This window comes from Heptranchias perlo, chromosome 32 (genome assembly GCF_035084215.1).
Source record: "Heptranchias perlo isolate sHepPer1 chromosome 32, sHepPer1.hap1, whole genome shotgun sequence".
Taxonomy (NCBI): Eukaryota; Metazoa; Chordata; class Chondrichthyes; order Hexanchiformes; family Hexanchidae; genus Heptranchias; species Heptranchias perlo.
This window is the reverse complement of record NC_090356.1, coordinates 28,238,416-28,253,265: the sequence shown is the minus strand read 5'-3', so window position 1 is coordinate 28,253,265 and position 14,850 is coordinate 28,238,416. Positions and strand designations below refer to the sequence as shown.

The following is a 14,850-nucleotide window of genomic DNA, read 5'->3' as shown; positions in this document are numbered from 1 at the left end:
TTATCACTGTTGCACGTAAACATAAGGAAGCAACTTGAGTTCACATTTTGAGAACTGGTTTCTGATGCCCCAATCTAAATTTTTGTTCAAAAACATTAATGTGCGTTTCTAAAGCAAGTCTTTGCAATGGATAAAACTGAAGGCAGATGGAGAAATGACAAAAGGAAATTCCATTTGGTTAGAATTGTTTTCTATTTCCAGGAAGCGCTCCAATGTGTGGATGAACTGAATTCGCTGAGCCTGCTCCATGTCTTTGTGAGAGTTGGTGTAGAGTCAACATTGGAGAGAAGTCAAATAACAAGAGAACACATGGGTCAGCTTTTCTTCCAGATGATACAGTCGGGAAAACTACCCAAGGATGAATTCTTCAAAGGGTGTGTGATACTTGATGAAGAAAAATAATGTGCAATGAAATCTTGCACAGATAATATTGGGAAGGGTAAAACTTTAGAAAGGAAGTGAGATCTGGTGGCAGTGTGCAAAAGCAAGCAGACAATTATATCATAACAGCTACATCTGGGGGTGGTGCCAGAGGACTGGAGGATTGCAAATGTTACACCCCAGTTCAAAAAAGGGAGAGGGATAAACCCGGTCAGCCTAACCAGTTGGTGGTGGAGAAACTTTTGGATTTAATCCCGGATAAAATGAATTGGCATTTCGAAAAGTATGGGCTAATAAATGAAAGTCAGCACTGATTTGTTAAAGGCAAATCGTGTTTGACTAACTTGTTCTTTGATGAAATAACGGAGGGGGTTGATGAGGGTAGTGCAGTTGATGTTGTGTATAAGGACTTTCAAAAGGCATTTGATAAAGTACCACAATAAACTTGTAAGAAAAATTAAAGCCTATGTGAATAAAAGGGACAGTGGCAGCATGGATACAAAATTGGCTAAGGGACAGAAAGCAGAGAGTAGTGGTGAACGGTTGTTTTTCAGACTGGTTTCCCAGGGGTCGGTATGAGGACCCTTGCTTTTTTTGATCTGTATTAACGGGTATACAGGGAATAATTTCAAAGTTTGCAGATGACACGAAACTTGGAAATGTTGTAAACAATGTGGAGGAGAGTAACAGACTTCAGGAGGTCATAGACAGACTGGTGAAATGGGCAGACTCATGACAGATGAAATTTAACACGGAGAAGTGTGAAGTGATACATTTTGGTTTGGAAAAATGAGGAGAGGCAATATAAATTAAATGGTACAATTTAATAGGGATACAGGAACAGAGAGACATGGTGTATGTACAAAAATCTTTGAAGATGGCAGGACAAGTTGAGAAGGCTGTTTTTAAAAAAAAAGCATATGGGATCCTGGGCTTTATTAATAAAGGCACAGAGTACAAAAGTAAGGAAGTTATGCTAAGCCTTTATAAAACACAGATAAGGCCTTAGCTGGAGTATTGTGTTCAATTCTGGGCACCACACTTTAGGAAGGATGTCAAGGCCTTGGAGAGGGTACAGAAGAGATCTGCTAGAATGGTACCAGGGATGAGAGACTTTGGTTATATGGAGAGACTAGACAAGCTGGGGTTGCTGTCCTCAGAGCAGAGAAGGTTAAGAGGAGAATTGATAGAGGTGTTCAAAATCATGAACAGTTTTGATAGAGTAAATAAGGAAAAACGGTTTCCAGTGGCAGAAGAGTCAGTAACCAGAGGACACAGATTTAAGGTGATTGGCAAAAGAACCAGAGGCGAGGTGAGGAAACATTTTTTTCAGAGAGTTGTTATGATCTGGAATGCTCTGCCTGAAAGGGTGGTGGAAGCAGATTCAATAACAACTTTCAAATGGGAATTGATAAAATACTTGAAGGGAAAACATTTACAGGGCTATGTGGAAAGAGCAGGGGAGTAGGACTAATTGGATAGCTCTTTCGAAGAGCTAGCACAGGCACGGTGGACTGAATGGTTTCCTTCTGTGCTGTAACAAACTATGATAGATTTGTGGAATGCCTTCCACGTTAAAATGTTACAAAGCACTTTACACGGCTAATTACATTTTGAGATACAATGATTGTTACATTGGCAAATGTGGCAACTATTCTGCGCCACCACTGAGGCACAAAGTGTGATCGAAATGACCAGTCGTTCTGAGGGGGGAGTGTTGGCCAGGACATCGAGAACTGCCCAGTCCTCTTCCATTAGCGCCACTGATCTTTTATGTTCACCTGAGCCACAACTTCAGACAGAGGCCGCATGACACCTGATTGTTTACCTGGACTCCTTACAGAGGCAAGTACTGAGCAAAGCTCTGTGTTATCACAGGACCAGGAATTTGACTGGATATTAAGTTCTTCACTAGTCAGTTACATATTAACTGTAAGGATGAACAGAGATTGAGATTTGATGGACTGAGAATTTAATTGTCGCTCCAGTCATGTTGGCAGAGTCAACATGGATTTATGAAAGGGAAATCATGTTTGACAAACCTATTGGAGTTCTTTGAGGATGTAACTCGTAGAATAGATAAGGGGGAACCAGTGGATGTGGTGTATTTGGATTTTCAGAAGGCTTTCGATAAGGTCCCACACAGGAGGTTGGTGAACAAAGTTAGAGCACGGGGAATTGGGGTAACGTACTGGCATGGATTGAGAATTGGTTAACAGCCAGAAAACAGAGAGCAGGAAAGATGGGTCTTTTTCAGGTTGGCAGACTGTGACTAATGGGGTACCGCAGGGATTGGTGCTTGGGCCCCAGCTATTCACAATCTATATCAATGATTTGGATGAGGGGACCAAATGTAATATTTCCAAGTTTGCTGATGACACAAAACTAGATGGGAATGTGAGTTGTGAGGAGGACGCAAAGAGGCTTCAAGGGATATATTCAGGCTAAGTGAGTGGGCAAGAACATGGCAGATGGAATATAATGTGGAAAGAAGTGAAGTTAACCACTTCGGTAGGAAAAGCAGAAATTCAGAGTATTTTTTAAATGGTGAGAGATTGGGAAATGTTGATGTTCAAAGGGACCTGGGTGTCCTGAAAGCTAACATGCAGGTGCAGCAAGCAATAAGGAAGGCAAATGGTATGTTGGCCTTTATTACAAGATGATTTGAGTACAGGAGTAAAGATGTCTTTCTGCAATTATATATGGCCTTGGTGAGACCACACCTGGAGTACTGTGTACAATTTTGGTCTCCTTACCCAAGAAAGGATATACTTGCCATAGAGGGAGCACAACGAAGGTTCACCATACTGATTCCTGGGATGGCGGGATTGTGGTATGAGGAGAGATTGAGTAGACTAGGCCTGTATTCTCTAGAGTTTAGAAGAATGAGAGGTGATCTTATTGAAACATACAAAATTCTTACAGGGCTCGACAATAGATGCAGGGAGGATGTTTCCCCTGGCTGGGGAGTCTAGAACCAGGGGTCACAGTCTCAGAATAAGGGGTAGGCCATTCAGGACTGAGAGGAGGAGAAATTTCTTGACTCAGAGGGTGGTGAATCTTTGGAATTCTCTACCCCAGAGGGCTGTGGAGGCTCAGTCATTGATTACATTCAAAACAGATATTGATAGATTTCTAGATATTAAAGGCATCAAGGCATATGGAGATGGTGCAGGAAAATGGCATTGAGGTAGAAGATCAGCCATGATCTTGTTGAATGGCGGAGCAAGCTCGAGGGGCCAGTTGGCCTACTTCTGCTTCTATTTCTTATGTTCTTATGTCCAGTCGTTCCCTTTGCTATACATACTGCAAAGTAATTTTCTTTATATTACCACGGTACTTCATTTGCAAAGATAATTTTTAGTAAATTACTGGTAAATTTGGAGGGGTGGGGCCGATTAGGGACCATAAAGGAGATCTACTCGTGGAGGCAGAGGGCATATCTGAGGTACTAAATGAGTACATTGCATCTGTCTTCAAGGAAGAAAACGCTGCCAGAGTCTCAGTAAAGGAAGATATAGTTGAGATACTCGATGAGCTAAAAATTGATGAAGAAATAGTACTTGAAAGGCTAGCTCTACTTAAAGCAGAAAATTCACCCGGTCCGAATGGGACGCATCCTAGGTTGCTGAGGGAGGTGAGAGGAGAAATTGCTGAGGTACTGGCCAGAATCTTCCAAACATCCGTAGATACAGGGGGTGGTGCCAGAGGATTGGAGAATTGCAAATGTTATACCCTTGATCAAAAAAGGGTGTAAGGATAAACCCAGCAACTTTAGGCCAGTCAGTTTAACCTCTGTGGTGGGGAAACTTTCAGAAACCAGGACAGAATTAACAGTCACTTGGACGTGGGTGGATTGATTAAGGAAAGCCAGCACAGATTTGTTAAAGGCAAATCGTGTTTAACTAACCTGAGAGTTTTTTTGATGAGGTAACAGAGAGGATAGATGAGGGCAATGCAGTTGATGTGATGCATATGGACTTTCAAAAGGTGTTTGATAAAGTGTCGCATGGTAGGCTTATCATCAAGATTGTGGCCCATGGCATAAAGGGGGCAGTAACAACATGGATACAGAATTGGCTAAGTGACAGGATACAGAGAGTAATGGTCAATGGCTGTTTTTCAGACTGGAGGGGGGTGTACAATGGTGTTCCCAGGGGTCGGTGCTGGGACCTATGCTTTTCTTGATATATGTTAATGACTTGGACTTGGGTGTACAGGGCACAATTTCAAAATTTGCAGCTGACACAAAACTTGGAAGGATGGTAAACAGTGAGGGGGATAGTGATGGACTTCAAGAGGATATAGACAGGCTGGTGGCATGGGTGGACACGTGACAGGTGAAATTTAACACAGAAAAATGCAAAGTGATACATTTTGGTAGGAAGAACGAGGAGAGGCAATATAAACTAGAGGGCACAACTCTGAAAGGGTACAGGAACAGAGAGATCTGGGAGTGTATGTGCACAAATCATTGAAAGTGGCAGGGCAGGTTGAGAAAGCGGTTTAAAAAAAAAGCATACAGGATCCCGGGCTTTATAAATAGAGGCATAGAGTACAAAAGCATGGAAGTCATGATGAACCTTTATAAAACACTGGTTCGTTCTTCAAAAGGGAACTGAATAAGCACTTGAAAGGAAAAAATTTGCAGGTCTACTGGGATAGGGGAGGGGGTCTAGCTGGATTGCTCTTGCATAGAGCCGGCGCGGACTCGATGGGACAAATAGCCTCTTTCCGTGCTGTAACCTTTCTATGATTCATTTTTAGGTTTAAAGTGTAATTAACGGTGCGAAACTAATTCCACTCAAGTTACAGTATATTTTAGTGTTAATTTCTCCAGTCCTCAAATCGATAATATCAGTAGTGGGTGCAAACCAGTGATCAGAATGTATCGTGCTTCATGTACACCAAGGGCTGACCATGTGTGTTCAACAGCAGTAATAACCCAAAATAGCAGAGGTCTGTGTCTAATGATGGGCACTCACTACACATGTAGGCTGAGTTTACTGTGTACCATATATGCTTGAACATTCATCTATTACCTGGGGAACCACTCATGTACCAACATGGGTTACTTTTCTTTTGGTGGGGGGGCGGGGGGTGTGCGGGGAAGAGGAGGGTAAGAAGTTAGCACATTCGAACCTGCTGTCCTTACCCGGTCTGGCCTATATGTGACTCCAGACCCACAGCAATGTAGTTAATTCTTAATCGCCCTCTGAAATGGCCTTGAAAGCCACTCAGTTGTATAATCTCACTACAGGAAGTCACAATAAGAATAAAACTGGACAGACCACCCAGCATCGGACCACTGAGCACCAGACACGACAAAGCAAACCAAGCCCAGTCGACCCTGCAAAGTCCTCCTCACTAACATCTGGGGACTTGTGCCAAAATTGGGAGAGCTGTCCCACAGACTAGTCAAGCAACTGCCTGACATAGCCGTACACACAGAATCATACCTTTCAGCCAACGTCCCAGACTCTTCCATCACCATCCCTGGGTATGTCCTGTCTCACCGGCAGGACAAGCCCACCAAAGGTACAGTGCTATCCAGCCAGGAGGGAGTGGCCCTGGAAGTCCTCAACATTGACTCCGGATCCCATGAAATCTCATGGCATCAGGTCAAACATGGGCAAGGAAATCTTCTGCTGATTACCACCTACCGCCCTCCCTCAGCTGATTAATTAATCCGCCTTCATGTTAAGCACCACTTGGAAGCACTAAGGGTACCGAGGGCACAGAATATACTCTGGGTGGGGGACTTCAATGCCCATCGCCAAGAGTGGCTGGGTAGCACCACGACTGGCCGAGACCTGAAGGACATAACTGCCAGACTGGGCCTGCGGCAGGTGGTGAGTGAACCAACACAAGGGAAAAGCCTACTTGACCTCGTCCTCACCAATCTACCTGTCACAGATGCATCTGTCCATGACAATATTGGTAGGAGTGACCACCGCACAGTCCTTGTGGAGACGAAGTCCCGTCTTCACACTGAGGACACCATCCAACGTATTGTGTGGCACTACTACACTAAATGGGAGAGATTCAGAACAGATTTAGCAGCTCAAAACTAGGCATCCATGAGGCGCTGTGGGCCATCAGCAGCAGCAGAATTGTATTCCAACACAATCTGTAACCTCATGGCCAGCCATATTCTTCACTCTACCATTACCAACAAGCCATGGAATCAACCCTGGTTCAATGAGGAGTGTAGAAGAGCATGCCAGGAGCAGCACCAGGCGTACCTAAAAATGAGGTGCCAACCTGGTGAAACTACGACTACATGCATGCTAAACAGCAGAAGCAACATGCTGCAGACAGCTAAGCGATTCCACAACCAACGGATCAGATTAAAGCTCTATAGTTTTGCCACATCCAGTCGTGAATAGTGGTGGACAATTGAACAACTAATGGGAGGAGGAGGCTTCATGAACATCCCCATCCTCAATGATGGCAGAGTCCAGCAAAAGACAAGGCTGGAGCGTTTGCAACCATCTTCAGCCAGAAGTGCCGAGTGGATGATCCATCTCGGCCTCCTCCCGATATCCCCACCATCACAGAAGCCAGTCTTCAGCCAATTCGATTCACTCCACGTGATATCAAGCAAAGGTTATGGGCCCCGACAACATCCCAGCTGTAGTGCTGAAGACTTGTGCTCCAGAACTAGCCATGCCTCTAGCCAAGCTGTTCCAGTACAGCTACAACACTGGCATCTACCCAACAATGTGGAAAATTGCCCAGGTATGTCCTGTCCACAAAAAGCAGGACAAATCCAATCCGGCCAATTACCGCCCCATCAGTCTACTCTCAATCATCAGCAAAGTGATGGAAGGTGTCGTCGACAGTGCTATCAAGCGGCACTTACTCACCAGTAACCTGCTCACCGATGCTCAGTTTGGGTTCCGCCAGGACCACTCGGCTCCAGACCTCATTACAGCCTTGGTCCAAACATGGACAAAAGAGCTGAATTCCAGAGGTGAGGTGAGAGTGACTGCCCTTGACATCAAGGCAGCATTTGACCAAATGTCGCACGAAGGAGCTCTAGTAAAATTGAAGTCAGTGGGGCTCGGGGAAAACTCTCCAGTGGCTGGAGTCATACCTGGCACAAAGGAAGATGGTAGTGGTTGTTGGAGGCCAATCATCTCAGCCCCAGGGCATTGCTGCAGGAGTTCCTCAGGGTAGTGTCCCAGGCCCAACCATCTTCAGCTGCTTCATCAATGACCTTCCCTCCATCATAAGGTCAGAAATGGGGATGTTCATTGATGATTGCACAGTGTTCAGTTCCATTTGCAACCCCCAGATAATGAAGCAGTCCGTGCCCGCATGCAGCAAGACCTGGACAACATCCAGGCTTGGGCTGATAAGTGGCAAGTAACATTCACGCCAGACAAGTGCCAGGCAATGACTCTCTCCAACAAGATAGAGTCTAACCACCTCCCCTTGACATTCAATGGCATTACCGTCACCAAAACCCCCACTATCAACATCCTGGGGGTCACCATTGACCAGAAACTTAACTTGGCCAGCCAGATAAATACTGTGGCTACGAGAGCAGGTCAGAGGCTGGGTATTCTGCGGCGAGTGACTCACCTCCTGACTCCCCAAAGCCTTTCCACCATCTAGAAAGCACAAGTCAGGAGTGTGATGGAATACTCTCCACTTGCCTGGATGAGTGCAGCTCCAACAACACTCAAGAAGCTCGACACCATCCAGGACAAAGCTTGATTGGCACCCCATCCACCACCCTAAACATTCACTCCCTTCACCACCGGCGCACCATGGCTGCATTGTGTACCATCTGCAGGATGCACTGCAGCAACTCGCCAAGCCTTCAACAGCACCTCCCAAACCCGCGACCTCTACCACTTAGAGGGGCAAGGGCAGCAGGCACGTGGGAACAACACCACCTACACGTTCCCCTCCAAGTCACACACCATCCTGACTTGGAAATATATCGGCGTTCCTTCATCGCTGGGTCAAAATCCTGGAACTCCCTACCTAACAGCACTATGGGAGAACCTTCACCAGCAGCGGTTCAAGAAGGCAGCTCACCACCACCTGATCAAGGGCAATTAAGGATGGGCAATAAATGCTGGCCTTGCCAGGGATGCCCACATCCCATGAACGAATTTTAATGAAAAATTCAAGCATAATATTACATTGTTTTGATTTTTATGCTACCGTTACATTAGTGTGATAGATTGAGGTGATCTCATCGAAACATATAAAATTCTAACAGGACTAGACAGACTAGATGCAGGGAGGATCTTCCCGATGGCTGGGGAGTCCAGAACCAGGGGTTACAGTGAACCGAGATGAGGAGAAATTTCTTCACTCAGAGGATGGTGAACCTGTGGAATTCTCTACCACAGAAGGCAGTGGAGGCCAAGTCATTAGATGTATTCAAGAAGCAGATAGATATATTTCTTAATGCTCAAGGGATTTGGGGAAAACGCGGAAACTGGGTACTGCGTTAGACGATCAGCCATGATCATTTTGAATGGCGGAGCAGGGCCGAATGGCCTACTCTTGCTCCTATTTTCTATGTTTCTATTGTATGTTATGAAATCGTGAATTATTTTTTTCTTGCTAACAAATGAATGTGTTTATTATGATGTATGAAATGTTGTGCTCAAGAGTATTTATTCTGTTTCTTCTGCTCAGGTTTTTAGAACTCTTGGAATTGGCAGAGGATATGGCCATTGATATACCACATATATGGCTGTACCTGGGTGAACTTGTGACGCCCATGTTACAAGAAGGAGGAATCTCTATGAGAGAATTATTTACGTAAGAAACCTTAAGAAAATCAAGTAGTCCATTGCACAGCAAATACGTGTACTTACATCAGTTATTCATTGATGTTAAAAATGTTTTAATTTCTGACCTCAATTGGTTTCATCGCTGATATTTTACTTTTAACAGCTATGCGTTATATTCTGTAGATGTTGAGATTCTTTTTATATATAAAAAAATCTGCTTTCAGATCAGTTCTTTGAAGATTTTCATGTAAAACACTCAATATGAATCCAAATTTGTAACGGGATCTGTAAACCTGCTACTTGAAGTATTTTGTTGATTGAATTTTGTTAACATTTGCTACATTCTTCAATTTGCAAATCTTTTCAATAATAGTAGAAATAAAAGTAGGTCATCTTGAGTCAGTGAAGATGAAGATGTTTTGCAAGACAGGAAGCAGCATCCTGTCTTGAAAGGTTGGACAAAATTGTGTTTTATTTAAGATCTTGGAGTGCAAGAACAAAAAAAACCGGTCCAGATGCCCGTTGAGGATCTGGTCCAGATGCTAATTCCTACCAAAAATCCATATCCTATGCTGAATCAAGAACTGAGTTGATATGTACAGAACTGGATGATGGCTTGTTCCATAAATCCCTGTAAACCTAAAAAAGGTTATTTGTTGTGGCTTTCTTAGTTTATAATTGTGCCTTGTGGTTTTACTTCAAATAACTCTCTACATCCACTTTATTAGTTCCCTTCATTATTTTGAGAACTTGAATCATTCCCCATTTTTTTTCTTCTAATGTGAAGCAATTTAGTTCTCTGCAGCATTTTTCACAACTCTGTGATATAAAAAGCTATGTTACCATCCTCTGAATTTCCATTGCCTTACTATCTTAAATTTGCTGCAGCAGAGCGCACAATACCCTGCGTGGTCTTACTAGTGCTTTATTGTATGTCAGTAACATTTATTTGGACTAGTATTCTATGGATCTGATTATACACCTGAACATTTTATTTACCTTTTGTAACCATCGCCATATATAGAGAATCCGTATATATCTTTGTATATTAAATTTGGCATGTGGAGCACATATTTCATTGTAAACTCATAAGTACTAACAGAATTTTATCACCCATGGGCTATATATTATTTCATAGATATTGAAGATGTCACATTTCCTGGTCACGCACAGTAGCGATTATTTTATAATGAGAATTTATATTGTGATTGTACAGTCTGGCCATTGGGTACCCATGAATTGCTCAAAATGCTTTCTGATTTTTTTTTTTGTCTCAATAACTGAAATTTCTAATGTCCAGAATAAGGGTTTAAACAAATTTTTAAAATTCAGTATTTCACGATAACATGATTAAACATGAATTGCCTTTTAGATCTTTCAATGCCTTCATTAAAGTTTTTACTTGAAGAAGTCAGCCTTTCCGAAAACCTTGGACTTGGACTTGAGTTTTTGCCCAGTGTTGTTTCTGTGAGATGGATTTGGATTGTACAATATGGCCATGTACAGTATGTCCAATTTCCCAGGATGCTCAGTACTATTCAGTCAGATGTACTAATGGAATATTCCAGTAGTTTCTGCTTAAAATGTTTTCAAAATTATTTGAGGCAAAGCCAAATCTCACTATTCTCTTATCAGTCCAAAGCATCTACAAAAGTTGCATCAATGAAACTTCACATACTCCAAGACAACATTGTCACAGCAACCCATGCCCCTTGTACACAGAAGTTAAACAGAGTTGATAATTATTTCTGAATGAGGTTTGTCCATTGATACAATTTATCAGTTCTTCTCTGCTCCCAGCATTAACTAGGATCAAGCAAGGGAGAAAGGAATAGAAGGTTATTCTGATAGGGTTAGATGAAGTAAGGTGGGAGGAGGCTCGAGTGGAGCATAAACACTGGAATGGACTATTTGGGCTGAATGGCCTGTTTCTGTGCTGTACGCTCTATGTAATTTTGCAAGAAATCTGCCCTTATTGTAGTTGTCTCTAGTTGCGAGTGTGAAGACAGAGGTCTGGTCTCTAGGCTGCTGGGCAATTAAAAAAATTTTTTTTTTCCCTCCTCTTGTAGAGAACTTAGTAAACCTTTACTTCCTGTGGAGAGAGCAGGGGTTCTGCTTGCAGAAATTTTGCACCTTCTATGCAAACAAATGGTGAGTAGAAATGGAGCCTTTCATTCGTAGACTTTGTTCACAAACTGGTATCGCGCATAACTGTAAACGGAAAGAACATCAAAGTCCTATTTGTTCTCCCAATTGAACATTTTTCAAATGGAATCTGAAGTGAGTATTTGCCTTTTATTATTAATAGAGCCATAAGAAAGTCGGGGCCTTATGGAAAGAGGCTGGCCTAAATTGGAAGGATTTCCTAACTGAAGGAGAGGATGTCCAGCACTTCATTAGTGATAAGGTGAGTCTGCATTTGATTTTGAGCCTCAACTTATTCAGTTTTTTAAAGAACAAATCTAGCGTTACTGCAGCCAAGTAGCTACTCGTCTTAATCATCACTATTTTCCTGGCTCTGTCTCCAGCACCTGCCACATGATGCAATCAGGAACCCAACTTTAACATAAGCTAACCTTTGGACATGTCCACTAGTGTCATTCTGTATTGAGAGTGGGCAGCTGTACACGCAAGCAGTTTTTAAAAATCCTTAAAACCCCAGAATGACTGACATTCAGAAAGCGAGGGATGAAGAATGCTCAAGGTTATCTCAATTTAAAAGTCAAACCATCATTGCTGCATATCTGAATCTTTTCAAAGTTCACTTTTGATCAACAAATAGAAGTGGTCCAAACTTGCAAAATTGTGTGGGTTATGAAAGCGTTTATGAACAACACAAATATTTTACTACTCATTGAGTTAATCAGATGAGGAGGTCCTGTCCGAAATCTCGGCACATTATGATGGATGTGGTTTCCTCGTTTATGTCCTTAGCAATGCTAAACACAGAGGACGGGACGCCTGTGAATTCCTGGCGTGCAACGGGGGGAGGGAAGGGGAGAGGAGAGAAAGTCCAAGGCCGGAGATCGATCGATTTGCTTTGCCCAACCTGGCAGAAAAAGCCGGGGTACTTTTAATAAATGTTTGCTGAAGGTTCTGGAGCCCTGTGGACCTGCAACATTCTTTTCTCCCCTGGCCTGTAGCACGGAAACAGTGCAGCTGCCTACCCAAGATAGTTAAACTAGCCTGACCCCGGCATTCTCAGTGAGGTCCAGGTCATTGACAGTAAGTGGGCGGAGGCACTTCTCCACCCAGGATCTGTCTCGCTGATTGCCCAGGAATTCCTGGGCAATGAAAATAATATTTTCATCATTTTGGTTATGACTGAATTAGCAATCAAAGGTACGTGCAGGAATCTTTTTAAACCAATTCTTGATATGTGCCTATAACAAGCTTTATAAGAATGTATTATTCAGCTTATGTAATGGGTCATGTTTTTTTAACCTACGGAATCCCATTTCTAACCACCTTATTGAAATTAATTAGAACTCCAGAGGACTGGAAGATTGCAAATGTTACATCCCTGTTCAAAAAAGGGCAGAGGATTAAACCTGGCAACTACAGGCCAGTCAGCCTAACGGTGGTGGGCAAACTTTTAGAGACATTAATCCGTGACAAAATGAATTGGCACTTGGAAAAATATGGGTTAATAAATGAAAGCCAGCACGGATTTATTAAAGGCAAATCGTGTTTGACTAGCTTGATTGAGTTATTTGACGAAGTAACGGAGTGGGTTGATGATATGTATATGGACTTTCAAAAGGCATTTGATAAAGTATCACTTTTTAGCAAAATTGAAGCCCATGGGAGTAAATGGACAGTGGTAGCATGGGTACCAAATTGGCTAGCGAACAGAAAGCAGAGTGTAGTGGTGAACAGTTGTTTTTATCAGACTGGAAGGAAGCGTGCAGTGGTGTTCCCCAGGGTTCGGTGTTGGGACCACTGCTCTTCTTGCTGTTTATTAATGACCTGGACTTGGGTATTATGAAGAGTTTTGGTAGAGTAAATAAGGAGAAACTGTTTCCAGTGGCAGAAGGGTCAGTAACCAGATGACACAGATTTAAAGTAACCAGAGAACCAAAAGAGGGGACATGAGGAAAAAAATTTCTGCAGCAAGTTCTGATGATCTGGAATGCACTGCCTGAAAGGGTGGTGGAAGCAGTTTCAATCATAACTTTCAAAAGGGAATTGAATAAATACTTGAAGTGGAAAAATTTACAGGGCTATGGGGAAAGAGCAGGGGATTGGGACAAATTGGATAGCTGTTTCAAAGAGTTGGCACAGGCACGATGGGCCAGATGATCTCCTGTGCTATATTATTCTATGATTCTAACTATGCTAACCAAACCGTCTGTGCATTGAGACTGGTTTAGCAGTGGGGCTACCAGTAAATTACTTAAAATACTAAATTTAACATTTTGCAGTTTCTAAGTTCGGGATGTGGAACTTTGGATACCATACTACAGGTTTCAGTATCATCCTGTAGAAGGTCTTGGAAGAGGGAGACTGTAATTTGAAATTAGTTGTGCGTTTGTTTAATCAAGAACTCACCTTTAGTTGAACATGTGCTATAATTAACCAGAAATGCCACCACTTTGTCCCATGCAGTTTAACAATTTTACACGTGGTCCAGGTTGTTTTGAGGCAGTTTGTGTGTGTCAGTAAAAGATGAGTCATTACTATGGATACGTTCTTAGTTCTGTCTGTGCAAGTGAACAAAGGATGCCTGCAGATTATTACATTCGGCACTATGTACAGTTTTTAAATCAATAAGCTTCCTTAATGGTTTTATGCATAAAGGCACCACCCAGTGTAGTAATAGCTCACATGGCAGAAGCTCTTATGTTCACTGTCTGCTGTTTTGCTGAGTTAACTCATAGCAGCCGTGGTAGCACTTAGGGCATTACAACTGGTCCCTGTACCCTGGGCTAGGGAGTGGAAAAAACCCAGGATTCCCGCTCCTGATTGCTTCCAAGTGAGTCTTGCTGGAAATGCATGTGTGTGGGGACAGGATTGGGCTTGGCTGTGGTGCCCTCCATGATTAAGTAGCTTGCTGGTATTCAATGTCTTGGCTCACTAGTGGTCGCTTGGGCAAGAGACTGTGGGCTGCTGGCCCCTGCTGAACTGAACCTCAGCACATTCAAGAGAGGAGGAGAGAAACTTGACAAAATAAAAATCAAGAAATGCAATAAAAGTACTGCAAATTAAGTTTAGTTGTTTCATTGTCGGGATGGATCATTGCACTGTTCCTACATTAATAGGTAGGTTAACAGTGGATTACTTTTACCAGACAAATCATACGTGCATTGTGTTCTGGAATATAATGATTTTAGGAGGTATTTGGCTCACTTCTGAATGTAGTTTCAAGCCCTTTCTATAACCTTATAATCCCTTTGTAAGGTGGTCTGCACCTTAGCTTTGATGGCTGTTTTTTCAGTGCTATTGCATTATTCACAGGATTACAGCAGACTCTACTACTTAAAACTAGAACAGAGATAAAAGTCTAAATTTTTCTGGAAGTAATAAAAATGGCGATCAGAGCAGTTATGAATGTGAGGATTGGCGTTTTATCATTGTACAGCTTTCGAGTATTTTTATCATTCCTGTTCTCACTTGTCATTTGTAAATATGGCAACCACTGGAACATCTGTAGACCTAAATTAGATAGTGGTCTGTATCAGATCGTAAATCTGTGCTTGACACCCTT

General features: G+C 42.7%; 1 protein-coding gene across 11 annotated transcripts in view; it reads left to right on the top strand.

The window, feature by feature from the left end:
- Positions 1–14,850, top strand: part of LOC137301207 (eukaryotic translation initiation factor 4 gamma 3-like) — a 284,740-nt gene that overhangs the window by 258,802 nt on the left and 11,088 nt on the right. For all 11 annotated transcript variants that reach the window (XM_067970666.1, XM_067970674.1, XM_067970671.1 and 8 more), the window contains 4 exons: positions 202–374; positions 9,046–9,171; positions 11,213–11,294; positions 11,452–11,550. In XM_067970666.1, the coding sequence (XP_067826767.1) occupies positions 202–374; positions 9,046–9,171; positions 11,213–11,294; positions 11,452–11,550 (480 nt within the window). The remainder of the gene's footprint in view (positions 1–201; positions 375–9,045; positions 9,172–11,212; positions 11,295–11,451; positions 11,551–14,850) is intronic.